The sequence below is a fragment of the Bactrocera oleae genome, chromosome 4, assembly GCF_042242935.1.
Source record: "Bactrocera oleae isolate idBacOlea1 chromosome 4, idBacOlea1, whole genome shotgun sequence".
NCBI lineage: Eukaryota > Metazoa > Arthropoda > Insecta > Diptera > Tephritidae > Bactrocera > Bactrocera oleae.
Genome location: NC_091538.1, coordinates 10,395,974 through 10,423,181, shown reverse-complemented (window position 1 = coordinate 10,423,181; position 27,208 = coordinate 10,395,974). Strand labels below are relative to the sequence as shown.

At 34.6% G+C, this 27,208-nt stretch overlaps 7 protein-coding genes across 7 annotated transcripts; 1 reads left to right on the top strand and 6 right to left on the bottom strand.

The window, feature by feature from the left end:
* Positions 1–2,713: 2,713 nt before the first annotated feature.
* PIG-M (Phosphatidylinositol glycan anchor biosynthesis class M) lies at positions 2,714–4,470 on the bottom strand. The gene has a single exon (XM_070107855.1). The coding sequence runs from the start codon at positions 4,376–4,378 to the stop codon at positions 2,963–2,965; it is 1,416 nt and encodes a 471-aa protein (XP_069963956.1). The 5' UTR covers positions 4,379–4,470; the 3' UTR covers positions 2,714–2,962.
* Positions 4,471–4,627: 157 nt separating this feature from the next.
* Positions 4,628–4,879, bottom strand: LOC106621959 (uncharacterized). The gene has a single exon (XM_070107858.1). The coding sequence runs from the start codon at positions 4,877–4,879 to the stop codon at positions 4,682–4,684; it is 198 nt and encodes a 65-aa protein (XP_069963959.1). The 3' UTR covers positions 4,628–4,681.
* A 39-nt stretch (positions 4,880–4,918) lies between these two features.
* LOC138855611 (uncharacterized) lies at positions 4,919–5,230 on the bottom strand. The gene has a single exon (XM_070107856.1). It carries the CDS (start codon positions 5,228–5,230, stop codon positions 4,955–4,957), a length of 276 nt encoding a protein of 91 aa, XP_069963957.1. The 3' UTR covers positions 4,919–4,954.
* A 2,447-nt stretch (positions 5,231–7,677) lies between these two features.
* Positions 7,678–7,993, bottom strand: LOC106621957 (cx9C motif-containing protein 4). Its single transcript, XM_036375153.2, has 2 exons — positions 7,930–7,993; positions 7,678–7,845 (listed from the first exon to the last, which is right to left on the bottom strand). Exons 1-2 carry the CDS (start codon positions 7,991–7,993, stop codon positions 7,694–7,696), a joined length of 216 nt encoding a protein of 71 aa, XP_036231046.2. The 3' UTR covers positions 7,678–7,693.
* A 659-nt stretch (positions 7,994–8,652) lies between these two features.
* On the top strand, positions 8,653–11,989 carry NC2alpha (negative cofactor 2 alpha). Its single transcript, XM_014240995.3, has 3 exons — positions 8,653–9,196; positions 9,444–9,516; positions 10,428–11,989. Exons 1-3 carry the CDS (start codon positions 9,155–9,157, stop codon positions 11,927–11,929), a joined length of 1,617 nt encoding a protein of 538 aa, XP_014096470.2. The 5' UTR covers positions 8,653–9,154; the 3' UTR covers positions 11,930–11,989.
* A 2,233-nt stretch (positions 11,990–14,222) lies between these two features.
* On the bottom strand, positions 14,223–24,814 carry PAN2 (PAN2-PAN3 deadenylation complex catalytic subunit PAN2). Its single transcript, XM_014240987.3, has 19 exons — positions 24,538–24,814; positions 24,215–24,405; positions 23,856–24,146; positions 22,750–23,778; positions 22,551–22,665; positions 22,357–22,478; positions 22,192–22,288; positions 19,890–19,976; positions 19,715–19,818; positions 19,462–19,635; positions 19,203–19,396; positions 18,971–19,124; positions 18,829–18,910; positions 17,817–18,000; positions 17,539–17,728; positions 17,126–17,355; positions 16,449–16,670; positions 15,932–16,041; positions 14,223–15,055 (listed from the first exon to the last, which is right to left on the bottom strand). The coding sequence occupies exons 1-19, from the start codon at positions 24,581–24,583 to the stop codon at positions 14,886–14,888; spliced, it is 3,792 nt and encodes a 1,263-aa protein (XP_014096462.2). The 5' UTR covers positions 24,584–24,814; the 3' UTR covers positions 14,223–14,885.
* A 353-nt stretch (positions 24,815–25,167) lies between these two features.
* On the bottom strand, positions 25,168–26,907 carry MrgBP (MRG/MORF4L binding protein). The gene is made up of 2 exons (XM_014240979.3): positions 26,299–26,907; positions 25,168–26,232 (listed from the first exon to the last, which is right to left on the bottom strand). Exons 1-2 carry the CDS (start codon positions 26,738–26,740, stop codon positions 26,039–26,041), a joined length of 636 nt encoding a protein of 211 aa, XP_014096454.1. The 5' UTR covers positions 26,741–26,907; the 3' UTR covers positions 25,168–26,038.
* Between the last annotated feature and the right edge of the window lie 301 nt (positions 26,908–27,208).

Sequence of the window (27,208 nt, the reverse complement as noted above, 5' to 3'; positions counted from 1 at the left end):
TTTGTTTACATTTTATGAGATCACTGAACTCTTTGTAATTTGTTCAGATCGGACTACTATATCATATAACTGCCATACAAAATGAACGATCAAAATCAAGTTTTTGTTAGGAATATTATTTGTGAAGGGCATTATAGCTACGGTGCAACCAAAGTTAAAATAGTTTGATGTATATATATTTTGATGGGTCTTCGAAGTTTCCGTCGTGTTAAAAACTACGTGGCAAACGGCCTACGGAAATTACAACTTTTTAAGTATTTCTACTTAGCCTAGAATTGAAGAGTCTCTGAGCTTTCTTATCTATTGGTTGGTTAAAAAAAGAAATCATAATAGCAGCATATCTGCTTATACCCTGCAAAAGAATTCAGATTATTTCATAAATAAATTTAAAAGTGTCCGCATTTTAACAATCTATTATTTCTCTAAAATTCATAAACTATTTCATTGATTTAGCACTAGTTAAGGAGCGTACTTTTTCCACATTATATCAGCAAAATATCGTTAACAAACAAAAATCAAAACAACCTTATGCTGTAGTAAATAGAATAAATCAAAACAACCTTATCATGATCGTCATTATTGAATGATGATAATGTATTAAAAGAACAGTCAACAAAATACGCCAAAACAAGCTAATCTTAGAACATAGGAAATGTATTAATAAAAAAAAAACAATTTATTATATGTATGTAACGAAGCTATCAACAAGTAATAAGTAATCACACTAGTTAGTATTAATTATATTTATAGATTTCTATTTCGGGTATTTTTGGCATTATATTCTAAGTATAATTAGTTGAAGGGTGTAATTTGGGGTTTGCTGCCTCAAAGATAACTTTCAAATAAACTTACGGTTTTTCATTTTCACCTCCATTGTCCAGCTTTTGCAAGACTAAGGTGGCAACATCTCGGCAGTCATACTTTCGGCGAACCAGTAGGCATAGCCGACACTTTTATCCATTTCAACAAATTTGTGAAAAGCTCGGAGCGCTTCGTCGATTTATTAGGTATTTAGTCTTTATGAGTTTTAGATATAACAACGAACCGACGTTGTAAGCTGTCCAAGTTAGATACCTGTTGGCACTTGTAACAGGATTGACCTTTTAACCTAACCTAATCTGTAGCTATGGTATTTCGAAATCTTTTCATTGATACATTCTATCTGAATTAATTTAAGAAGAATATTGGTGTCTTGGTTTCTGGGAAGCAAATTCATAAAAGATTATAGGCAGTGCCCTGAACTCAGAATTTCCATAATAGCAGCAATTATTTGTCCCCATTTTATAATAAAAAAAGGTCGAATACCTTTGTTGCACTAAAAGCAATAACGCTCTTATCAGAAATGGCATTAAACAATCTGTTTTAAAAATGTGATCTATGCATTGTACAATATTTTATATGTGAATATTTATAGATGACGTACAACGTCAATACAAAATCGTAGCCGCATACAGTGTGATACAAAATTATACACACCAAAAGAATTTGTTATTGTCTAATCACAATACAATAAATAAATTAGAAAATATATCTTATATTGATACGCACTAATACCCTCAAGAACTGTGTATGATTGCTGATCGTTTTGTGGAATTTACAATAGATTTCACGGACAGTGAGTGCTATAAATCAACCTCCAGAAGGAAACGTAGGAGATCGTATAAAATAGAGTCGATTTGGTCACCATATACGCGAACTAGTCCCTCGGTTTTTGAGTTATCGATCTTAAATTTTGCACACCTTCTTTTCTACCTAAGAAGCTGCTCCTTTGTCGGAACCGCCGATATCGGACCACTATAAGATATAGCTGCCATACAAACGATTTGATCAAAATCAAGTTTCTGTATGGAAAACTTTTGTATTTGACAAGATATCTTCACGAAATTTGGCATGGATTACAGTTTGAGGCAACGCTATAATCTCTGCAAAAATTGTTCAGATCAGACTACTATAGCATATAGCTGTCATACAAACTGACCGATAAAAATCTAATCCATGTATGGAAAACTTTTGTATTTGACAAGATATCTTCACGAAATTTGGCATGGAATACAGTTTGAAGCAACGCTGCAATCTCTGCAAAAATTGTTCAGATCGGACTACTATAGCATATAGCTGTCATAGAAACTAACCAAGCGGAATCCAGTACTAGTGCACTTGTGAAGGATATTATAACTTCGGTGCAGCCGCAGTTATCGTTTTTGCCTGCTTTATTATAAAGTCAAACTATATATGTATATGTACATGTATGTATTTATAATCACTCTATTTGTGAGTCTACAATCTGTTCACAAATACTTTATACACAACAACTATTTCAGCTAATCTGGTAATTATATAATTACGCAAACGCATGCGGTCCAGATGTACCGCACAGTACAAAGGCTAAGCATTCACATGTGGATCCGGCTGAAACTAAATATACATATATGCATACATACATATACATGTACATATGTATGTGCCTACATACATATGAAGAACTAAGCACTTATGGTAGCTTGTCGACACGCTGAATATGAACACGCCTCAAACACTCATTACCCTAGCGCGGGGATAATAAAGCAACATTTGGATTGCAGGGCGATTGAATGACCACATGCTCTATTTGCGATAAGACTATGCATAATCGGTCGGGGCCTTACGTATGGACCGGCGTTTGAGCGCTATTATATCACCGCTAAAGGCTGTTTAGAAATGAATAAACGCTTCGTTTATAATTTACGATTTGTATTCACATTAAAGCTTTTATTTTTATTGTATTGCATTTTATAAATATTATTATTAGATTTAGATTAACGCATATTACAAGAGAACTGAGTTTGAAATTTATTATAAAAAAAAATACTTTTTTAAGCATTGCTTGTATTCTTTTTTCATAGTTTATGGTTTTCAAAATGTAAGTATTCATGTGTGTGTGTTTGTGTGTGTTTAAGACTATTAAATATGTATATATTTATATTTAAAAGAGCTTTTTAAAGTTCACCTTAAAGGATGTAAAGCTGTAGTGTTCAATCAGACGCATTAGCAGATAACTATTGATTAAGAAGAATAAAACGCCTTGCGCGCCAATCCAGTAAAATGTATTCCACGTCTTGAATTCCAATAGATATGCGGGCAACAACCAAAGCGCTTGCCCCAACAACCATGTACCGAAGTAGACGAAAGCACGCGACAGCGAAATCGCTTGCAAATTATTGAGGCAAAGCGGCAGCAACGCCAAATACCAAACAAAGTATTGCGACGTCACCACCGAGTTGTAAGTGACCATAACGAAGGCTAACGCAAATACACAGAATGTGAGCGTCTGTCGAAACTGTCCAAAACTGAAGCTCAGATAGAGCAGTAAGCCTAGTTGCGGTGCCAATATGAGCAGCTTCTCCACCAGCGACGACTCTGTCACATTGCCACTTAGATATTGCAAGAGAAAGTAAAGCGAAAAATTATGTCGCACATCGCGACGCACGAAATGATACAAATACGCCTCGTATATATACTGCCAACCGTAGAGGGAGTAGAAAAATCCGGTAAATGCGAAGAGCGCAATACACGTGCCCACAACGAACAACAACTGACGGTATGAGGGAAATAAAAGTTGACGTAACAGATCGCGTGCGCTGCGTGTTAGACGCGTCGACAAGCAGAGATAGTAGGCGAGACTGAAGAGCAACGGATAGAGGCGCAAATGTATAGCGAAGCCATGTGTTAGGCCGGCAGCGAAAATTAACCAATTTGCACCGCGTGCGGTATCCTCTGATTTGACGAGCAAATAAACGGTTAAGATGACAAAGAAACTGGAAAAGCTATCGCCATTGCCGCGTGTCGATATGATTGCCGTTAGTGGATTGTAAAGCCAAAAGCAAGCGCTGGCACGTGCAATATTCTCCGGCCGATTACGTGCATCGGTTTCATTATACTGTTGCGCCGATCTAATTTTACCAAACTTACTCAACAATGCATGCACCGCTTTGCGGCATTGCACTTGTAATTGCAGACGCACCAACAAGTAAATCAATATGGCCACAAATATATCGAATGCCGCATAGATCACTTTGCCGACGGCTGGATGTAGCAGCACATTGGGTAGTTGCATGTATGCTAAAATGGGACTATAACGGTAGGTGTGCCGATTGAAAGGACTGCCGTCTTGCAGCACATGCCGCGCACCGTCAGTGACCACTTTATAGTCGATGTCGGTGAAAGGCACCAGCGAGTGTGCGTCATGCCAATGGCCGTAGGTGATAAGCAGCAGACGCAATGCTATGGATATAAGCAGATGTGTGCGAAAGCTAAGCTCTAGTAGCAGTGTGCCGCAACGGCTTAGTAGCGTTTTAGTTGGTTGTGGCGTGTTTTTCGCTGACGCGTTAGACGTGGACATAGTATATGTATGTAATTGATTAGAGAGATTAGGTATTTTGTACAAATAGCTGTAATGCGTTTATAAACTATTTGGTTAGTTCAAGCATATGCAGTTTATTTTGATTGATTGTTTAATATTTTGACTTTGTGTTTATATTATTATATTGCTTTTGCATTCAATATTACTGGAAATTATTACGATTTTTTTTTACTAACCCATTAATTTCTTTCCATTCAACGTGTCAAAAGTAATAAATAGCATCAATAGTTTATAGGAAAAATTTCCATTTATAAGAAACCAGCATTTACAAGTACATACGTTTTACAATTTCGTTTTCATTTCTTTTGCTGCTTTCTGTAAACATTCACTGAACTGCTTGTATTCTTTATCGCAAATGTGATGCTGCACATTTAAATCTCGTGTCACACATGCCGCATAAACAGCTGCCTTATCAGCGCATTTGCCCAGTAGCACGGGATAATTGCGTAGTCTCTGCTTAGCTTTGCGCACTGATTCCATTCCTTTAATTATTACACAAGCTGTTGATCTTACTTGCTGATATTGTTCGAATTTTACTGCTCTTTGGTTGTTTACTTAACGTCTGTGACCTGGCGGTGCTCCGCCTTTTGGTGGCGGTACGGGATCGGCGATGAAGGCGTCGTACAAAGGCTTTGAAAAAAACACCAACAAAGATGTGGTGATAAAGGTTATTTGAAAAAGTCGTGGATTACGTTGAATCCAAGTGCGTTTTGGCAGCACTGCTGTACGGCGACGTTGTCCACTCTCTTGTTGGGTTTGTTGTTGCAACTGTTTTATTCTTTCTTGTATTTCAGCTGACAATTTGTAGGGCGGAATAGAAGGTTTTTGCATTATTCACTGAAATAGAAATGCCTAAAAATAAAATTTATAGTTAGAATCAATTTGTTTTTTGTTTTTTTGCTTTTACAAAAGAACTTGAGAAAAATTTAGAAAAATTCGAAAAAAATTTTTCTCTTCCTAAACAATAACATGTACATATATACTAAATTTTAGAGCATAATCATATTAAGTGCTTTATCACTAGTCTATTGCATAATCTTATAGTATTTAGAGCAATGAAAATCTGACAGGTTTTTATGGGCAAGTCGCACACAAGAACTCATTCATATCACTAGTGAATAGGTAAGTGATTAAACTTAAATAAGCCCTGGGAGTTTTGGCAGAAAGTTATTTTTTTCGATGAGAGCAAGTTTTGCGTCTTGGGAAGCAAGGGACGTAGGATTTTATGCCGAAAACGGGCACGGCACTCGTTAAGGAAATCTCAATGCATACTGTGAAGAACGGGGGTGAAGAAGCCATGATATGGGGGTACATAGCTAGTAATTGCGAGGGCCAACCGGAATTTAGAGCACACCATGATTAAATATGCATACCTTAATATCTTAAAAATAAATTTGAAGCCAAGAGCGGAAGAATTGAGTCTTGGTAGTGACTCGTATTTTCTACAGGATAACAACCCGAAACATTCAACGCTCCCAAGCAGCTGCAAACACCACCAGAATCACCAGTTTTTAATTCTAAATAGCGCCTGGAGATTAGAGATTCACTGGAACGTAAAATCCGCCAACGCACAATTACCACTTCCCGTTACTTAGACCCGACTGTCGTACAAAGTGTTTCAAAAGGGATCGGCTTTGGCAGTGATGGTTTCTTTTTCCTGCAGAAACTGCTAGGTGACGAGTTCGTTATGCCCCTTGACCGTGATGGAAATTCCCTCTGTTAGTTGAGGGAATTTCGAAATAGAGAAGTTTAACACCATATATAATTCTTCTTAAATTAGAGTTTTGTGCTCGACACAGTAAGAATGGTTGCCGACCGCTCAGAGAGTTCATGTTCCACTACTTTAGCTCTGGGAGGAGCGTGGATTATTATAGAACACAGGGTGGATTTTGAATTAGGCCACGAAATATCTGGTTGTTGTTGTTGTTGTTATAACGATTATCTAATCCCCGTTTGGGTGATAAATTCTAGATTCGTTGTCGTCGAGGTCATCTAACGGAAGGCCCAGGAAACGAGCTGTTTCGACGGGGTCGGACCATAGGGAAAGGGGTGTTAGATGAGTGGGGTTTGTTGGGCATGCAAAGAGGTGGTTAGTGTCATGCGGAGACTCATTGCATGCAGGACATGTGTTTAGTATGTCAGGGTCTATTCTGGATAGGTAGGAGTTTAACCTGCTACAGTATCCAGAACGAAGTTGCGCGAGGGTCACTCTAGATTCGCGAGGCAACTCGAGCTCTGTGTCTGCAATGGGTGGTGGTTTGACTCGTATTACGCCATTCACTGAAAGGGAGTCGGTGAAGGTGTTAATGGCTCCACTGTGAATGGCGGTCAGTGCTTGTCTGAAGTTAGTTGCGTCCGAAGTCTGGTCGACGTGCTGTCTGATGTCGTCGACGTAGTCAAGGAAGGACCTCTAGATGTTCCTAGGAGGCTGCTCCGCTGCAAGCAGGCGTCTGCAGGGGTGGTTTCTGCGAAAACATCCCAGCAGAAACTGCTTGGAGAGGAGCTCGTTATGTTCCTTAACCGGAAGCATACGGGCCTCGCTATGTAGGTGTTCGATTGGGGACATCAAGAGGCACCCCGTGATAGTCCGGAGTGCAGTGTTCTGACAAGTCTGAAGCTTCTTATTCTGCGTGTCACTGCATCCAGGCGACCATATTGCGGCTGCATAATTGAGGACCGGCCGAATTGAGAACGACGAAATATCTGGTCGTTTATGACGCTAAATGCTGTGATGGTGATGTGCACTTTACCAAAAGCCATGTTGATGGTCTGCTAGACCTAGGTGTTGATTGAATGTCGGGAGTAACATGGCCTAAAGTGTCTTCAATACTGCGGAAAGCAGATTTACCGGGCAATAAGAGTTCCCTTTGTTGGCGGGTTTCCCAGGTTTCAGTAGTGGGACCACTCTGCCAACTTTCCACACGTCGAGTATTTGAAGAATGGTCAGGGACAGGTTGTGGACCTTGGTAAGATAGCTTACTCCCGTCGAGCCAAATGTTTTAGCATCAACAAATTGATCCCGTCTGAGCCAATGGATTTGGATTATGTAGCCTTGTTGATGACATTCTGAAACGCGCTCTCTTGGCATTTTGCCTGCCACCGAGCGGGTCTCCGACGACGATCGTTTTTTTTATGGGTTTTAATGGGAAACCTATTAACCAACAAACCAAGTCTTGAATTTTTATAAATAAAAGGCTCTTATAGCTTGTGGTGCAACTTACTATCAAACCTATACCTTAACAAAGAATGTAAACGTACTCACCTTTTATTACAGTAAATTTAATATATATGCCTTTATGACTTCTGTTTTTGTTCGTCTTTGTCAACGAGGTAACTTCTTTCTAAAATTATTCCTGAACAACAATTTGACTCTTTATGCCACTTTAGGCAACATAGACGCATTTGTTCCAGCACCTCCAAGCACTTGCTCTCTTGATAGTGATTTTCTGTGAAAGCAATCCAAAATTATATAATTTTTTTTAGTACTTGAATGTATATGGTTTTCAAAAAAATATATATCATCCACTCACCACTTAAGCAAGCCTGTATTTTACATGCGTTTGCCTTACAAGGATCTTTACGCTTGCTGGACATCAAAGTATAAAATAATTTAAATATTCAATGTTCATTTATAATTTTTATTTACAAATTTTTATTTACAAATTTTTATTCTACTGTCGGCTTTTTTGCGGTGCGCCCTAACAATGCTGCCAGATATAATTTTTTAAATTTAACATTAATTTTCTGAAATTGTGACATTTAAGAGGTTTTGATTAGATATTCGTGGGAGTTTTATAGTGGCTCGATATAAGATCGGAACTATAACTTAATCTATAAAAAAATGTATTTGCAGTGAAGGTTAGAAAGCTTGCTAGCAATGTACTCAAATAGTGTTACATATATATTTTCTATGATACGAAAACCCTTAACGCACGCGATATAGTTAAACGAAAAATTAGATTTTAATGAGAAAAAGTCAAGAATATTAAATATGTATCCGTTATCTGACACAGTTAGATTTTGTAATGCTACTAACTCTTATGATTTTACCGTTTGGTGGTAACAAATACTTCTAAACAATAAACACATAATACAACACACTACTACTACTATTATATAGTATTCGGCTATTAGAATTATCGCAATACAAAACATTAACGTTACTAATTTTACGATTTACGTTTTACATTACTTAATGCTGATGTACTAAAACGTTCGTTAATACAACTCTGTTAACTAATTTGACAGCTGCTTCGGTCGTCATATCAAATAGAGGAAAATCTAAGCCGTGTCAATTTTTCCTGTCTAGAATTTTTAACTACTGAGAAAAACAATATTCTATGTTATAGTTTTTCATATTTTGTGCGTTTCAATTTGGATTAAGTGTCGTGGGGAAAATAGTTAGCTTATTTGTTAGATGAAAGTGAACTATTTTCTTAATAACACAGTATAAACATCAACCCCTCCATTTAGAATTAGAACAACACAACCAAAAAAAAAAAAAATATATACAAGCAAAAGGCTGCTGTCGACGCCAACGCCAACGTTGTCATCGGTAACGACAGTATTGAGGAAGTAGTCAACGCAGAAGTAGTGATATTGGCGAAAACTGGCTGCAACGGCAATAAAGATAAAACAAAGCAAATCAAATAGCAATTGAACAACATTGTATATAAAAAATAAAAGTAAACGCATAAAAAAAGTGTTTGTTTTTACAAATAAAATTTACAAAATCACTGAATTCATTGCTGCAGCATGCCGTCAAAGAAGAAGAAATACAATGCGCGTTTTCCGGCGGTGAGTGCTACATTTGGTCAAAGTGAATGGATGTGCGAGTGTGATGCAAAAGAAAACGCGGTAGCTAAGAAACAGTAAATACTATTGTTTCTGCTAATGCTTTCCCAAAGCGTCGTTGTCGGTTCTCATACGGCCCTTGCGTTTATTCATACGAAAGTTGCGCGTATATAAATTACACGCATACATACTCATGCACTTTCATTTCGCACAGCGGAAATATCTGATAAGATTTGTTTTTGTTTTGCAGGGTCGCATCAAGAAAATAATGCAGAGTGACGAAGACATCGGAAAGGTCGCGCAAGCTGTTCCCGTCATAATTTATATCCTTTTGAAAATGCAAAGCATGTTTTCTCAAAAATGAAAATATGTAAATGCTTATGTTATACGACGTGATAAGCTTGAATTTCAATACTTTTAGAAATTAATGCTTTTACTTGATTTTCACTGAAAAGTTCTTCAATCTGCTAAAATCCTTAAAATTAATATAAAATATTATGCAACAGTATTTATAATATAATTCCTAATACAAGCAACCAAGGCGATAATTATGAAGATTAATTATTCGAATTTACTTTATTATTTGATAGCACTACTTTCATATTATTGCTTGGAATTTCGTATGAATCAAACATTTCTAGTGATTTTGTATGTAATATATATACACAAAAAATATTTCAATTCCCAGAACGTGACTAGGAATTATATAGTTTTTTAAAAGTTTACATACATTATTATTATGCAATGTGAATTGGTGTTTGCTTGTGAACAAGTAACTCAGTGTACATACATACATACATATATGCAATGCATATTTTGTGTATACTTTTCAAATTGTTATATACTATTTTATATTAATATCGTGCATGTAAATTTTTATAGCCTGAACGTTTTTCCTTATTTTAACTCAAAATGTCCATTTTAGTAAATATTTTTCACAATTGAAAAAATAAATAATTCTCACGTATATTTTTATAAAAAAAAATTCTAAGCCATAAAAATATACACATACATACATTAGCGCAAAGAATTAGAGAAAAAGTACAGCATTCCCAAGTCATGAGATAGTAATATTATAGTCAACATCGGGCATATTCTCAAGAAAATAATTTTTCATGCTGTTTTCACGTTATGTAACATATTGCATAACAGCCTATAATTTTAACAAGCCTAGCCAAGCGATGGCGAATTTCCTTAACTGGTGTATTGTATATTTTAATTTCTTCATATATACCTAGGACATTGGAACTCTTTGTGGAATCGCTTTTGACGAAAACATTAAGAATTACAAATTCGCGTAATGCAAAAACATTGTCAACATCCCACATGAAGCAATGCATCATGTCGGAGCAGCGTTTCGACTTCTTGCGCGAATTGGTGAAGAATGTGCCTGATATCAGTGTAGCAGAAGAGGCAGCCAACTATAACGAAGAGGACGGACAAAGTTCACCCGATGATGTTTATCCTGATTCGGATACACCATACGATCTGAGCATGCCATCCACATCAGGTGGACGCAACCAATATCGTACGGTTTCTGGACAGACGAAAATCAATGGCGGACAAACACATTTCCAGTACAAACAACAGCAGCAATACCAATTAGCGCCGCATAACGGTAGCGCTAATAACACTGCGTCCACTGAAGCAGATTTAAGGCAACGCATTCGGCAACGCCTAAATAACACACAGAGTGTAATTGTGCATACGGCATCTGTTGCACAAGCAGCAGCAGCAGCAGCAAAGCCACCAACAGCCTCACCTGCAACAGCAACAACAACACCAGCCACAACGCCAACAACACCCAGAGCTGCTTATGGCAATTATGTACAGCCCATTAAGCTAATGCGTTCCGAATCGTCACCCGCCAATGCCGCCCAGCATTTGTGGCAGGTATCAACCAATTCTGCTACACAAAAACAAACGGGCCAAAAGCGCCTGCGGCATCAGGCGTTATCAGTGCCGTGCAACAACAATAATGACAATTGTACCGGTACATCGCCAGCCAAGCGACAAAAGGCCGATTCAATAACACAACAAACACATTCACAAACTGCCATACCCGCGCCCGTTTTCAGCTACGATCTCTGCAATAAGCCCGTTGTAAAGATCGATTACAGCAATCTACCGTTAACGCCTGCCACATTGGGTACCAGCGAACAGCTACACACAACACCCAGCATGGGCAATTTGCCGTTGAGCGCGCCTGTAACAAATGCGAATTTCAATTTCAGTGCTGCTGCACCCATTATCAACATTGACTTGTCCAACATAGTGACGAATAGCGGCGGCGATAGTAAATTGTTGAGCGCAGGCAATAAAGCATCGGTTCCTGCTGTGGCCACCATAAGCATTGGCGCTCTACCAGTTGAAATGGCCAGTGCTGTTGCCACACCACCAGCCAGTGGTGTGTGCAGCAATATTGGTGTGATGGTGAAAACGCCACCAACGTCCAGTACTCCGCCCACAAATCAATTAGCTGACTGTAAAATAGACGCCAACACCACAGCCGGTGAGTCTACATCATCAGCCTCGTCGTCCTGTTGCTCACCATCGTCATCGTCACTGGCATCGACGTCGGCCAACAGCCTACAGGGTGGTGGTAGCAAGAGCATGTTGAAAGCTTCAAGCGAGATAATGGCAAAAATGACTGCAGCCGGCACAAAAACGCTTGCTGCAACGTGTAAAAGTTCGAATATATTGTTCGAATTAGACGAAGACTATGACAATATTTGAATTTATTGATTTAAGTTTTAAATCTTAACATAACCGTTAAGGATTTTTTCCTTTTTTTTTTTAAATAAATCAGACTACCAAAAAATGAAGTTGTTATTTTTTATGAGTAACTAGCAGCAAATAAACGTCGTCAGATTGAGGCGGCGAAAATTACCCAACAAACCGTTCCTGTTCCCAGGACAGTCGGGTCTAAGTAACCGAAACGGACACGGATTCGTGCACCACTCCTCGAAATTACTTCAGAAATGTTTTCTGTCGCTACAACAACAACAATTACAACACCTACCTTTTTTAACTGGAGTTAACGGTATCTCTGCGTGCCGGCGCCACATTTCTAGTCTAGCACATGCTGACACAAAGAGTCGGCAGTATACATACATATATGTATGTAAAATGAATTTGCTAAACGTCGGCTTTTGTTCAACGAACTAGTTCTTGAATGCTTAGCAACCCTTTAAATCGAGGCGATAAGTTGTTCAGTACTGCGTATTCATCTCAATGGCAAGATATAAAAGCTATATACTGGTCTAGATATAGTAGACTCACGCGCTCATAACACAGTTCTTGTGACAGTCGGGTCTGCGGACTGTCAGCACGGCAGCATTCTTCAAAATAACTTTAGAAATATTTTCTACAACAACAACAATCGTAACACATATATTTTAACGGATCACAATCACGCATCTGAGGTTCAGCAAATCGCGAAATATCTGAAGACACGTGCGAAGTAAAACATAGCTGTCTACAACTCTAATAATAGAGTATACATAACTGAAAAGGATTAAAAAAATTTAAACCAAAATTGTTTTTTTTTTGTTCATGTTCCATTAATGAATTGTCTCTTAAATCCAACATTTCGAAAAACATGAAACATATGTACTCGTATGCCGACAATAAATATAGTAAATTGTAAGCAGTGATCGTTTTTGTTATTCGGTTATTATAATTTCGTTATTGAAGTTATTCGATAAACATCTTTGGTTATGTAAGTGAAAGCCATTCTAAACTCAAGCCAAACGGGTTTACTTAAGGTGATTGCTAGTAAAACCAAGTTCCTTAATAATCGGCGAATCATTTTGAATAATTTTGGAGTCCCTTGAACATTTAGATAATTACTAGGAGAAGCTCCAAAAACGAACCGTTCCCACGACAGTCGGGTCTAAGCAACCAGCAGGGCACAATAGACCCTAATCTAATTCTAAACGGAATGAACCCGGACTGGGCCAAGGACTATTAATTCGGCACGCTTCTGTCGTTACAACAACAACAACAGTACCTACGAAAAAAATCGAATCTGGAGGTGAGCAAGCTTTTTCTACTTCATATTATTTCTAAATTTAAATCTAAAAACCAAAAAAAAAAATTATTATTCACATAATTCAATACAGCTAATGATCGAGGGACTAGGTAAAATTTTTTCTTCCAACAATATGGCGGTTTCACAAAAATACGTCGATTTTCGTGAAAAAATTTACACTTCAGAGTGGCTTAAAAATCGAAATTATTAACAACGTATGCCTTCGGCAATTACCTGACAAATATTATCGCTAATATATCTAAGGTCGTGTGAAAATTTCAAGTCGATCGATACAGTCGTAGTCGGAGAAATTTTCCTCGCCGACTTTGAAAACAGCGTTTCGAGAAAAATTTTATAGATTCTTTATCCAACAATTGCTGGTTCAGAGACCCGCATTCTATTTCCTTCGCCGGCGCCGGTTTTCTCTTTACGGCCCTGGATATAAACCATTAAATGATCACTGATAAACATGTGCGTCAGCTAATAAGTTACAATAAATCGATATTCTTTGTGCAAAATATTGTTGTTGTTATGGTTGTTGTAGTGGAGGATAGCATGCCTGAAATAATTTGGCGGCATGCTGCCGAGTTGACATCAATCTAACCTCTGATAGTCCTTAGGCGTATAAAAATCTACGTCCGTTTCGGTTACGTAGAACCCGTTATGTGCGCTTTATTTCAAACAAACAAATATTGCAATATATATATAAAAAGATTTTATTTAACTTTTCAAAAATATAATTTGATTTTTTTTTCCTTTCGTTATCTTGTGGTTTTTCGCTCTTTTATACTAAACAAAAAATAAATATTGTTGCAAATTTCAAAAAATAAACGTGTCTGCACATGTGGTCGATATCAATATAATGTGATTGTATTGAGTGTAATTTATTATTGAAGACATAGTAGTTGAGTTTACAAAATGGACAACAAGAGCGTGTGATTGTTATGCTTTTATGGACTACACCAAATGTTTGGACTGTACTCGAATGGCATCGAATTGCAGGGTAGTAAATAATAATGTTATTTTTTCTTTTGTGTTTTTTTTTTTTTGTAATATTTAACAATTTCTTTCACAGTGTTTCATGATAGTGTATATATTATTGTTTAAAAACAAACATATGTAAGTATGTATGTATGACAAAATAGTGTACATTCATTAAAAATCTTCTTTACTACACGTTACACTTGTTCGCGTTCGTATTATTATCTCGTTTTTGTTTTAATTTTTTAAGATCATCTCTTTTTTAGTTTAAAAAATGGAATAACAAAGTAGTGTTTTTTTTGTTTTTGTTTTTTTTTTTTGAAGATATCTCCTTTTTTGCTTTTTTGTTGTTTCTCACGGTTCGGTGTCGTTTTTGTACTTTTTGCCGCAGTATTCTTAATGAGTATGAGTTTTTTTTTTCATTTTTCATGTTTGTACGCATACATAAATTGCGGTGTGTGTGTGTATGTGTGTGCAAGTAATGTTTTTGTGCATTTCATTTACAGTTATGAGCATGAAATCAAGTTGCTGCACATTGCCGCTTCATCAGACAAACGTCCAGTCACACACCAACTCATGAAATTTCTATAAATTCTTATCATTTAAAACAGCCCATCCACACATCCATACAATCGGTCGTCAGTCGTCTGTCGCGCACGCGCTGAAACGCGCCAATATTCATTCGTTTTCAGGCACTCGCCATTGCAACTGCTTGCCACGATCGTAGAGGTTTTTCAGTGCGCTGGTAAACTTCTGCTCCGTCATCAATTTCAGGTAATGTTTGTACAGTTGCAATGTGGTGCGCGCATCCTCGACGGAGTCGTGTGTTTCTGATTGGATTTTGGTACCTTGAAATATGAAATAATTCATTTTTTATACAAATAAATGGATTAATAAATTAATAATTAATAAATTAAAAATAAAAATTTCTTAGTAAATTAAAAATAAAATTTTTAATACCGAAAATCGTTTTAAAAACTAAAAACAAAATAATTTTATTCCCATGTTTATATTAAAAAAAAAATATTTTTAATTTAATACCGAATTTTTATACCAGATTAAAAATTAAATTAATTTGTTTTAAAAAATAATTGAATTAACATTTTAATTAATTATGCTTTATTTTGTAATCCTGAAAATCGTAATTAAAAAGAATTTTCAATTTTCAAATTACAAATATCGTATTGAAAAATTCAAAGAAAATGAATTAAAAAGAATTTTAAATTTTCAAATATCGTGTTGAAAATTTCAAAATAAATTTTGAATCTCGAAAAACGGATTAAAAATTAAAATTTCTAATCACAAATACTGGATTCAAAAATTTTAAATAAAATTTTAATACCAAAAATAGTATTATAATTTAAAAATAAAAATTTCTTAATCCAAATACCCAAAAATTAAAAAAAAAAACTTTTAAATGCCAAAAATCGGTTTAAAAACTCTAAATAAAAAATGTTATTCGCAAGTTTATATTAAAATAAAATTGTTTTGAATTAAAAAAAAAAATGGAAAATTAATGAATGAAAAAAATTTAATTTTGAAATTAAAATTTGGAAAATTAGTTAATGAAAATTTAAAATTCGTTTTATTATTGAAAATTTTGTAATTAAAATTTGAAAATTTGCTTAATTAAAATTTAATTTTTATATCCTATTTTCAGTACAAAATTTTTAAATTAGAAAATTCGCTACGCTGCATGTATATAGGTATGTATGTGTGCTTACCCAAAAAGTGCCAGGCGAGAAATCTCAGCGATACCATGCGATGATGTGGGAGATGAAAAAGATGCACAGTGTCGATAATTTGCTCTGACGGCACATAAATATTTATAACTCTGAAAAACAAAAACAGCAAAAGCACATTATTAACTATTGTAATATATCGCCCGCTTTCGAAGCGCTAATGCATGGTTAATTCCTATAAAATGCAAGTTCCACTTATTGCACTGGAGTATAACGTTAGGTATTCTGCAGCGTTGTACAGTTACACTCTTGAAAGGTAAACAGCATACTTTTATGTGTTGTTATCAACTGAAATGGCCTACACGATTTGCCACAAGAGTTGAGAGCAGTCAACTGGTTTGTTATACATATATAACAGGTGCCACAATCCACATCTTTTTTTAAGCTATGCGTCGAAATAATAATGTTAAGTTTTTATGCAAATGTACGTATGTAAATGTTTTTTGAATACAAAAATAAGAAAATATGCGAATTTAAGCAAACCAGCAAATGTTCACACCTGAAATCATTCTTCAATCCATGTCCCACAAATATAACACCAATATCCACTAAATATTTCAATTTTTGATATGAGTTTTTGAGCGCCGTCAGTCGTTTGCTGCTGAAGTTCGCATCCAAATCGCCCGGTTTTATGCCCGAAAATTGCGTCAGATAATCGACAACCTTCTCCTGCGTTGATATGTAATCGTCCATGAAGGGTACACCCTCATCGAGACCTTGACTGGTGGCAACAACAAAAATAATATGCAAAAAGTATTTACAAGACATAACACGTACATACTTATATACGAAATAGTTGCAATTTGAACACAACTAGCAAGAAATTAAAAAAAACAAAAAAAAAAACAAGAAAAATACTAAATCACATTAGACTAAAGAAATCAAAACAAAATACAAACAAAACTTAAATTAGCATAAAGTAAAACTGAAAAATCAAAAACATAAAATATTGTTGCAGCAATTTTGAAGCTGCTATGGCATATCGCATAATTGGTGGGTATTTGGGTTTGATATTAGCCAATTGTCAGCTTTGCAATTTTTTACTTTACGAAATGCCCGCACACACCAACTACATGCCAGCGGCAACTTCATATTTGCTTTGCACGTGCACGTGTTTTAACATATATTTTATGGGTTTTTGAGACGACAGCGCTGCTTATCCGCTTATCCGCTTACCCGCGTATGCATGAAATACGCGCCACACTCATGTGACATGGTTTTATGGTTGCTGTTTTGCCATCCGGACGTATTTCGTTCTCTTCGGGATTCAATGTGACAAATTCAGCATCCATAGCGACCAAATCACCTGCCTGTGGCATTTCATTCGCTTGCAATGGCTTAAATATAACATCGCCCATGCTGCTTGGCGCTGACGCTGGCGCTAGCTGTACAGGATTTGTTATATCCTGCAATAAGGGGGTAATTATAATAATAAAATTGTAATTTGAATACGCTCTGCTTTGCTGCTTTAGCAAATACTAACAAAACAACAACAAAAATTAAGTATATGGATTTTTTTTTACATCTTTTGCAAAACAAAAAAATACGAAAAAAAAAGAAATGAAAATGGCAAGATACACTTAGTTTACTTGTATGAATGGGTTATGTTGGGGTAATTCCGCTTCCGTGCTGTTTGTTGGCATATCACCTTTGGCGGCTGCAGCTGCAGCAGCCGATGTCGTTAACGTATCCATATTTATGCTGCTGTAAAAGAGTACGCACGGCACTTTCCAGTCCAGTGTGAACCAGACAGACTCCTGTATCGAAACTGGTGAAATGCTATTGTGAAAATATAGAAAAAAAAAATTACTAACTCTTGAAACGTGCCAATCGATGAATACCGTACTTAGTGCTGTTATTCACTTGCCTGAAATCATTAAAAATGTACCACTGTTGTTGCTCTTCACCACTGCTGCCGCTAGACGCCATTTTTTGTATATGATATTTTTTACTTACATTAATCAGCGAGACCAGGTTCTTTTGGGTGCCATCGTCGATTTGACAGACCACAGCATGCAGCGCATATTCGCGATACGATTCGCTGGTAGACGCTGCAACAACAAAAAATTAACAGAAAAAAGAAAAAGGTAATTTAGAAGCGCGGAAGGTAAGCTTTACGCATGCTTTAAAGTTTTCTCGCAGACTTTGATATTTAAGATATAACAAAAAATAAATGTAACTTTGGCTGCAGCTATAATACCCCTCACAGGTGCATTTATTATAGGATGTAAGTGTAAAATAATGAATCTTTAACTTGTTTTTGAACGATCATTTTGAAGTCCAGCTATAGTGGTACGTTCTGAACAATTTGTTTGGAGATTGTAGTTGTAGCTTTGCGCAATAATCTCTGCAAATTTCGTAAACATATTTTGACAAATAAAAAAGTTTGCCATACAAGGATTTGATTTCGATCGATCAGTTTGTATGACAGCTACATGCTATAGTTTTCCGATCTCAAAAAAATTTTCGGAGATTATAGGGTTGCCGACGGCAATAATCTCTGCCAAAATTCGTAAACATATCTTGACAAATAAAAAAGTTTGCCATACAAGAACTTCATTTTGATCGATCAGTTTGTATGACAGCCATACGTTATAGAGGTTCGATCTGAAGAATATGTGCGGAGATTGTAGCGTTGCCTTGGAAAACACTTTTCGCCAAATTTCGTGAAGTTATCTTATCAAATAAAAAATTTTTGCATACAGAAACTTAATTTTGATCGTATGACAGCTAAATGCTATAGTGGTCCGATATAGGCAGTTCCGACAAATGTACAGTTTCTTGGTGGGAAAAGAACGTGTGCAAAATTTCAGATCGATATCTCAAAAGGGTATAGTTCGGGTATATACAGATGCACAGACAGAATATAAATCACTTACGATTCGCAAATCGTTTCCTTGCACTTTCTGTACTCGTTTCATGAATGCATCTTCGATTCTCCTTATTTTCCGCGTAATTGTGCTAGAAATAAAAAAAATGTTCGCTACAATGCTTAGGAGTTTTCAACGGACATTTTCTTACCTCTTCTGTTTTCGTATTACTGTGTTCGGTTTGCACACTAAGTTCACCCTGTTCGCTGATGGACATTGAAAAGCTCAAGGGAAACCATGAATTCTGACGACCATTCGGCGATGTGTTGGGTTGGAAGGATGCGTTGTTGGAAGCGGGTGATTTCCTAATTGTCAATTTGATTAATTCAAATTCAAATATAAATAAGAAATTCAAAATTTATGCAAACTTCAAGCCAACGCACCTATCGGGATGCACAAAATGACAGTCGCTGCGCGAGCAGTTGAGGCCATAACGACAGGGCTTACTTGTATTCAATATTGCTGGACTTTCGGATGGTGTGTGTAAATTACGATTCAATTGTCTTCGCAGGAATCCCAAATCTTTTTCATTGCTTAAACCACAATTGATTGCCAATATTTGTGGAAGACAAGTAACCTGCAATTTAGTCATATACATAACTGTTTTTTGTTTTGTTTTTTTTTATGTTTCACATAACTCACCTTAACACTTTGCTTCGTGGGTGAGAATTTTTTGCAACTTTCACAAAATGCTTGTATATGCTTTTCCGTACTAAGTGAGGCTTTCAGAATAGAACCAAAATGAAATTGCTCTCCTTCTTTTACTTGCAGCGGATAAGCGAGATTACACGCCAATAATATGTTCTGTTTGGTTTTCTAGCAAAAAAAAATAGGAAAAAATAAAAAAAAAAACAGTTACACAAATTACAAATTGTTCAATAATGAATATAATTACCTCATCATTACATTTCAGACATCGATTAATGCAATCTTGTCTAGTGCCAAACAGTCGACTAACTTCCGTTTCTTCGTTGGTTTTACTTCGTTCGCGATCATCGTCTGTTAAATATTATTTCGCATAATAACCAAAGTACTCATATATGCGGAGACTTATATGGAGACTAACTTACTTTCTTTCATATCAATTGTTTGAAATATTTCGCCTGCTTTGTTGTTGATGTCCATGGCAGGTTTTTCATTGCCAGCCGAATTTTCATCTGTAAAAAAAAAAAAATATTTTTTAATGTAGATAGAAAAATGTAGTCGGATATGTTAAAGTCACTGTAAATTATAATTTTTGATTATATGTAATCAGGGTTGCTTTTAAATAAAAACTAGTAATTTAAAAAAATTTCAAATTTTTAATTCCAAATACCAAATTGAACAATTTTAAATAAATTTTGAAAGCCAAAAATTGAATTAAAAATAAATAAATTTAATAAAAAATATAAAATTTAATAAACAATATATAAATTTAATAAAAAAATATATAAATTTAATAGAAAAATATATATAAATTTAATAAAAAAAAAATAAATTTAATAAAAAAATATATAAATTTAATAAAAAAAATATAAAAATTTAATAAAAAAAATAAAAATGTAATAAAAAAAAATAAAGATTAAAAAATAAAAAAATGTTAGTATTAAAAATGTTAAAATAAATATTAAATAAATCGGTTTTTGGCGTTTTAAATTACTTTGCGAAATTAAATTTTTAATTCCGTAATCAGATTAAAAAAAAAAATCTCTCTATCCTTTTTATTCTATAATTACTTTTCGAAGTAATATATATTTTTTAATAAATAAAAAAAAACTAAAATTTTTACAAAGAAAATTCTAATCAATATAAAAATTTAAATTTAAAAAATTTAAATTAAAAAAAAAAAATTATAATAAATAAATAAATTTTTCAAAGAAATTTATGATTAAACAAAAATAAAATTTTTAATTTAAAAATTATAATTAAAGAATATATTTAAATTTGTACAACGAAAATCATAACAAAAAAATAAAGATTATAATTAATAAAAGAATACAATTTTTCAATAAAAAATTTATATTAAACAAAAAAAAAAAATTTTACAAAGAATATTCTAAAAAAAATATATATATATATTTGTAGGAAAAAACTTATAACTAATATAAAAACTTAAATTTAAAAAATTAAAATTAAAAAAAAAATTATAATAAATAAGTAAATTTTTACAAAGAAATGTATGATTAAACAAAAATAAAATTTGTAATTTGAAAATTATAATTAAAGAATATATTTAAATTTGTACAACGAAAATCGTAACAAAAAAAATAAAAATTATAATTAATAAAAGAATAAAATTTTTCAATAAAAAATTTATATTAATAAAAAAAATAAAATTTTTACAAAGAATATTCTAAAAAAATATATATATATAGGTATATTTGTAGGAAAAAAATTATAACTAATATAAAAATTTAAATTTAAAAAATTAAAATAAAAAAAAAATTAAAATAAAAAAAAATTAAAAAAAAAAAAAATTTAATAAAAAAGTAAAATTGTTACAACGAAATTTATGATTCAACAAAAATAAAAGTTGTAATTTGAAGAATATATTTAAATTTGTACAACGAAAATTATAACAAATAAAAATAAAAATCTTATTAATAAAAGAATAAAAATTTAAATTATATATAATATGTATATATAAAATATAATTAATAAATCAATAAAAAATTTTAATTAATAAAAAAAAAATTCTAATTAAAAAAAAAATATTTATACTAAGAAAATTATAATTAATATAAAATAAAATTTGTACAAAGAAATTAATAACTAAACAAAAATAAAATTTGTAAATTGAAATTTATGATTAAAGAAAAATTTAAAATTTGCGTCAAGAAAGTTATAAAAAAAATTTAAATTTGTCAAAGAATTATAATAAAAAAATAAAATTGCACAAAGAAAATTATAGATAAAAAAAATAAAATTATCAAGTCTTATGTGAGGGTAAAACTGTTTTTCTCTACAGATTTTACATACAATTTTTTCCATTTTGATGAGAACTTAAAATACTAATTAAAAAAAGAAAGGTAGCTAAAAGTTGTACTTTTCTGTTCAACTACTAAAGAAATTTGACAAAATGTTGTTATTGTTGCAGCGACAGAATTCAGCCGAGTTCACAGTCCTTGGCCGGATAAAAATCTAGGTCCATTCCGGTTATGTAGACCCGACTGTCGTGGGAACGGTGACAAAAACTCGCCACTTTTAGCTATTGTGTACGCCAATAATACGCTTTTCACTTTAGATATCTTCAAATTAAAGTTTTTTTTTTTTGAATACGAACACTACAGTAAACGACTTCTAAAAACGACTTTTAAAATGATGGCATTTTAAAGCCAACTCAATATTATAAGCAACCTACTAGTGAGTTGTAAACAAAAATGTGAACTATACCCGAACTACTTGTGCTTGTACCGCTATTCAAGCGGCTTTTCTTCTCCGAGTCCACCATTTCATAATGCATCTGATGTAGAATAAAACGGTTCCAATTCTGCGAAAACAAAATAGTGTAGATGAACGATTTATCTTATGTTTTGTATTAAAGCAAATATGGCTGACCTGTATAAGACTTATTAAATTAACATTGGACGAACGATCGGACAGTATAAGGCCCAGTGCTGACGCCTCAGGCACTGTGCGAAATGAACGTAGAAAATTGCTGGCTTGACAAGGAGAGGCAGCTGCCGAAAGGTTGAAATACATTTTTATTTTAAAATACTATTTTAGCAATGCATTATATTTGGTATATATACCCGAGCTTTTATCCAACATATTGAAGAGAAAACCGAGTTCACAGGACAAACAAAACTCCTTTTTGCAAGAATGTTCAATTAACTTTTGACGTAGTGGTTCAATAAAATATAAAATCTGAAATATAGATAAGACATTGTTGTGCGTGATATTATTAATAACGCGACAGCGTTAAACGCATGCGTAGAAGTTCGTGTTTACCTGTAGCATGGAATTACAATAGGAATTTGGTAATGTAGCCTCCAGACCAGCGAAGCATGTCTGATTGTGCTGTTCGAAATCAAAATCTTGCGTACCCAACTTGGAATATTTCAGTTCCACTTTGCGATAACGGCGCGGTATGATTTTAACACCACTATCCGTCGTTTTTGCCGAACTGTTCATGCCATTACTAATTGTAGCCAAACTATTTGGTGTGTCCAATGTGTATGGTGTTTGATTGCGACGTACGGTACGTGGATTTGGTGAATAGCCGATGGGACCTTGCATTTTCATACTATTCAACACATCTGCCTCAATCGGTTTCGGTCGACGATATTGGTAACGCAACAATTCGGCTGGCCAATCGGAAAACCAATGTGCGCCAGTCACCAAATGTGGCAGGACAATCGATGAGAGCGGAAATGTGGTGTCTGTGATGGGTACGAAAGGCAACTGCGGCACTGGATCAGCAAACTCTGTATTCCGTGAGAAGGCATTGAATTGTGGTTGCGGTGTATTGACGGCAGCAATAACGCTTATATGACCCGATTGTGCGCCAAAGGCCATTGCCTGGGATGAGGAGCACACATCGAAACTCAAACATTGACTGCCAGTTGTATTTATTTGATACATTGATACACGTGGTTCGCTCAATTCAACCGTATCTACTAACTGTATTTGCCCATAACTCGAGACCACTGCCAAACGTGAAGTTTGTGATGGTAAGAATTTTAATAGCTGTGGATCAATTAGAACTTGTATGGGCGATATTGAACGCAACATACGTAGATCATACACCATGAGAAAACGATCGGCTGCCAATGTGCCTTGTCGACCGCTATAACCACATGAGATAAGATAATTGCCCTGTACATCGAAATCAGATAAGCTGCCAGTATGAGTTTTGATGGTGTGCTCAACATGTAGCGTATTCAAGTCGCGCAAAGTTACCATACCAAATGGATCACCAGCGAATAAAAAACGTGAATTTTTACGTAAAACTGTACAGCCTGTTGAACCGACATGCTCCTGTAATACATATACGAAATATTATTTATTACGTGAAAACAGAAATTCTTACTTGCTCAGCTGTATTCATTTCTTACCACTTTTGTTTCTTTCAATGTACGCAAATCGAATTCGATCATTTCATCTTGTAGACCGGCCATGACCAGACGATGTGGTGTCAGCAATTGCATACACACCATTTCCGACATGCTCTTCGAGCGGTGTGTGAATTTCGGTATGCCACGACGTATTTGATGTCGCAACGATGTTTGCGTTAGTACCAAAATACCCGCATCGATCGTTATAATCTGACGCACAATATCACTGGCATGCACTTGAAAAGAAGTGTACTTTTGCAATGTGCCGCTGTAGTATGATGTGACGTGGCCCTATATGAAGCAATAACACATTTAGAAATGTTTGTTTAACGAAATTTGTACAACTATATATTGTTTACCCCTTGATTACCCATCCAGAGCAACTCCTCATAATCGTCAAATGCTAGCGCTGATACACCAAAATTTTCGCCGCCATCTGCCAGTATGGGAACCAGTTCCATGTAGCCTGGGTCCCCGGAGCTAATATTGAAACCATTAAAATTTGGCGAAAAGTGACCCGTGGCGCGTTGGCCGCCGCCATCGTAGACATCTACGTAAGAGCAAGAACAAAATCGCATATAAAATTCAGACACGACTGGAGTAGCGTTATATGAAAAAGCGGTGAAAGTTGCTGCATTTGCACAACAACAATTCAGTTGTATATTTTTCCTTCAACACTTACTTAAAATGTCCTCTGGCGGTTCAGCGCCACAATAAACATAATCCATAAATTTTCTAACTCACGCAAAAACACTGTTGAATACAAGTGTTGTACCCACACAAAACGTTCTTATATGTATAACTGCGGTATTATTAGTAGAAATTTCTTAAATTTAAAATGAATTTGTAAAAATAAAAAGTTGCCCGTCTTTTGTTGCATCCGTGAACCCGAAACCAGAGAATTATTAAGCCTACGTTCTCTGCCAAAACTTTCTCAACAAATTTTCTTTGATTTCCCTTTTTTACTGTCTTTCAAATTGGGTTCATTGTTTTTCCAAATATGTTAATGCTGCCATATCAAAGCATACAAATTGTCGTTTTTTCGATCTAACTTAATCAAAATGTTTGAGTGCTAATTATATAACTTGTTTAGTCAATATACAAAACAACTTAACATTTTATAAAATATTTATTAATAAACCAATTTATAGACATTAAAACTTTGCGTATTAACAAAATCAAAATAACGTTAATTACGTGCTTACGTTACGCACTCATTTAGTTTTATTTTCTTTATAGATATGGCAAGGTAATGAGTCATATGCAATAGAAATAAAAACAAATTAAAGAAGTGAATCGAAGAACACCAATATTTTTGTTCTTTGAAATTTTTTGTTGTCATCGAAAGCAAAACTTAAAATAAATTTATTATTGGTGAAAATTAGTACACTTTGCATTTAGCGTATCAAATTTTGTACATAAAATTTCAATCACTAATGCCAGTTAAGGTATTCGAAAATATGTCGTTGAAAGAAGAAGTTAATCCTGGGCAGGGAGAGCAGAATCCAGTTATAATTACCGGTACAAATGCACAAACTGAAACAAATGCTGATGTCAGTGATGCTGCGCAGGAACCGCAAGTAACCAGAGAACTGACACAAACAGATCGCATCAATAAGCATTTGCTGAAATCATTTCTCGACCGCATAAATGCTAGTGGTCAGCTCATGGAACAGTTTTCAACGAATACGTCCCAAACCACAGCAACAACTTCAAACGAACATGATGACTTTGAAGAGCAATTATTCATTGGTACCCAAATTATGTAGTTTGGCGGCATGTTTTGTAAATTTAATTTGGTTTCCACTGATATAAAAAATCCTAATGTGTATTTGATAAATAAATTGTTTATATGTGCAATTTTGCAACATATGTTTTATTATCTTATACTTTTAAATTGTTTTCATAATATATATGAACAATATAAACAATTGATTTGGTGAGCTCTTGAGCATAACTTATATTCGTAAAAACAGCAAACAGTAAAAGTATTGTGATATTAAATTAGAATGAACTTAGGAACTACACATACAAAAAGTTATGTAAATATATTTAAACATAAATGTATCAAAGGATAAACTCCAGTAAAGATGCTGGTTGCTTCAGCACTATTCTAATTACTATTGTTATTCTAACACAATTTTTGATTGGTAGGCTTAATTACTAATTTTTTTTTTTGGTATTTATATGCGCCGCCTCTTATTGCTTTGCACTGGTGGCGGTGTTGTGGATGGACTACTATTAGATTCTAAAGACATTGAACCACGCGTGCGTTTTGGTGCACGTTTCGGTATATCAGTCAGCTTTGCTGTATTCTTTTTGTCCATCTCCTTTGTATTATGACTACTGGTATTCGCTTTGTGTGCTGAAGTTTTATCTGCATATTAAATATTTTTTTAACACAATTATTTTACAAATGTATGTATGTAAACAGAATATATACCTGAATTACCGCTCTTTGTTGTATTATCAGTAGCAACAGCAATAATAGAAGGCGGACCACCACTAGAATCCACACTACTAAGCCGTTGTTTCTCTTCGCTCTCAGCACGCTTTTTTGACAGCAATGCTGAGAATTCGGTCTCCGGCAGTGAAAATTCCCTTTCTTCATTGGGAAATGGCAGCGGTTCCAATTCATCTAATACATCCAAATTGTACATGGTACGTAAATGCGCCCATATTGCTTCGGCTGGTACATCACGTTGTAAATTTTTCGACAGTCGATCAGCAATACAAGCCATATAGAAATGCTTATTTATCCCGACTGGCTTCAAACCTTCCAATGCAAAAAACAATTGTATTTCTTCTTCGGCCGACCATTCGATTTGTTCACTATCGCTGGGAGGCACCACAGCTAACGATGCCTTCTCCCGCGAAACCGTCATATTGGAAAAATTTGTTCAAGAATTTCACAATATTTGACGCAAACGCGTTTTTAATTATATGGATCAATGTGCCAGCAGCAAACGAATAGATGCCGGCCGAGTTGACAAAAACTTGTGCAATTCTCACGCAAACTCGTGTTTTTCTTCTGTTTGTCACACAAAAAATGTGCACAAAAGCGCAGAGTCGCATCCAACTATTTTGCAGGCAGTGTATGTGGAATTGCACCAAACTTTTTGTTTACAGTGCTAGTCAAATGTTTTCGCACAACTTTTTGAAATTATTTCAAATGATTGCTTATTCGTTAGAATGTTTTTCAGTTTAAAAAATTTTACGACAAGTGTATAAAAAAAATTGAAGATTAAAAAATAAAAGCCTAAAATTGAAAGATGAAATTGTTTGCTGAAAGTTTTGTACGATAATTCACTAAAGAAAAGTGCTAATTAACCTATCGAAATCAGAGAATGTAA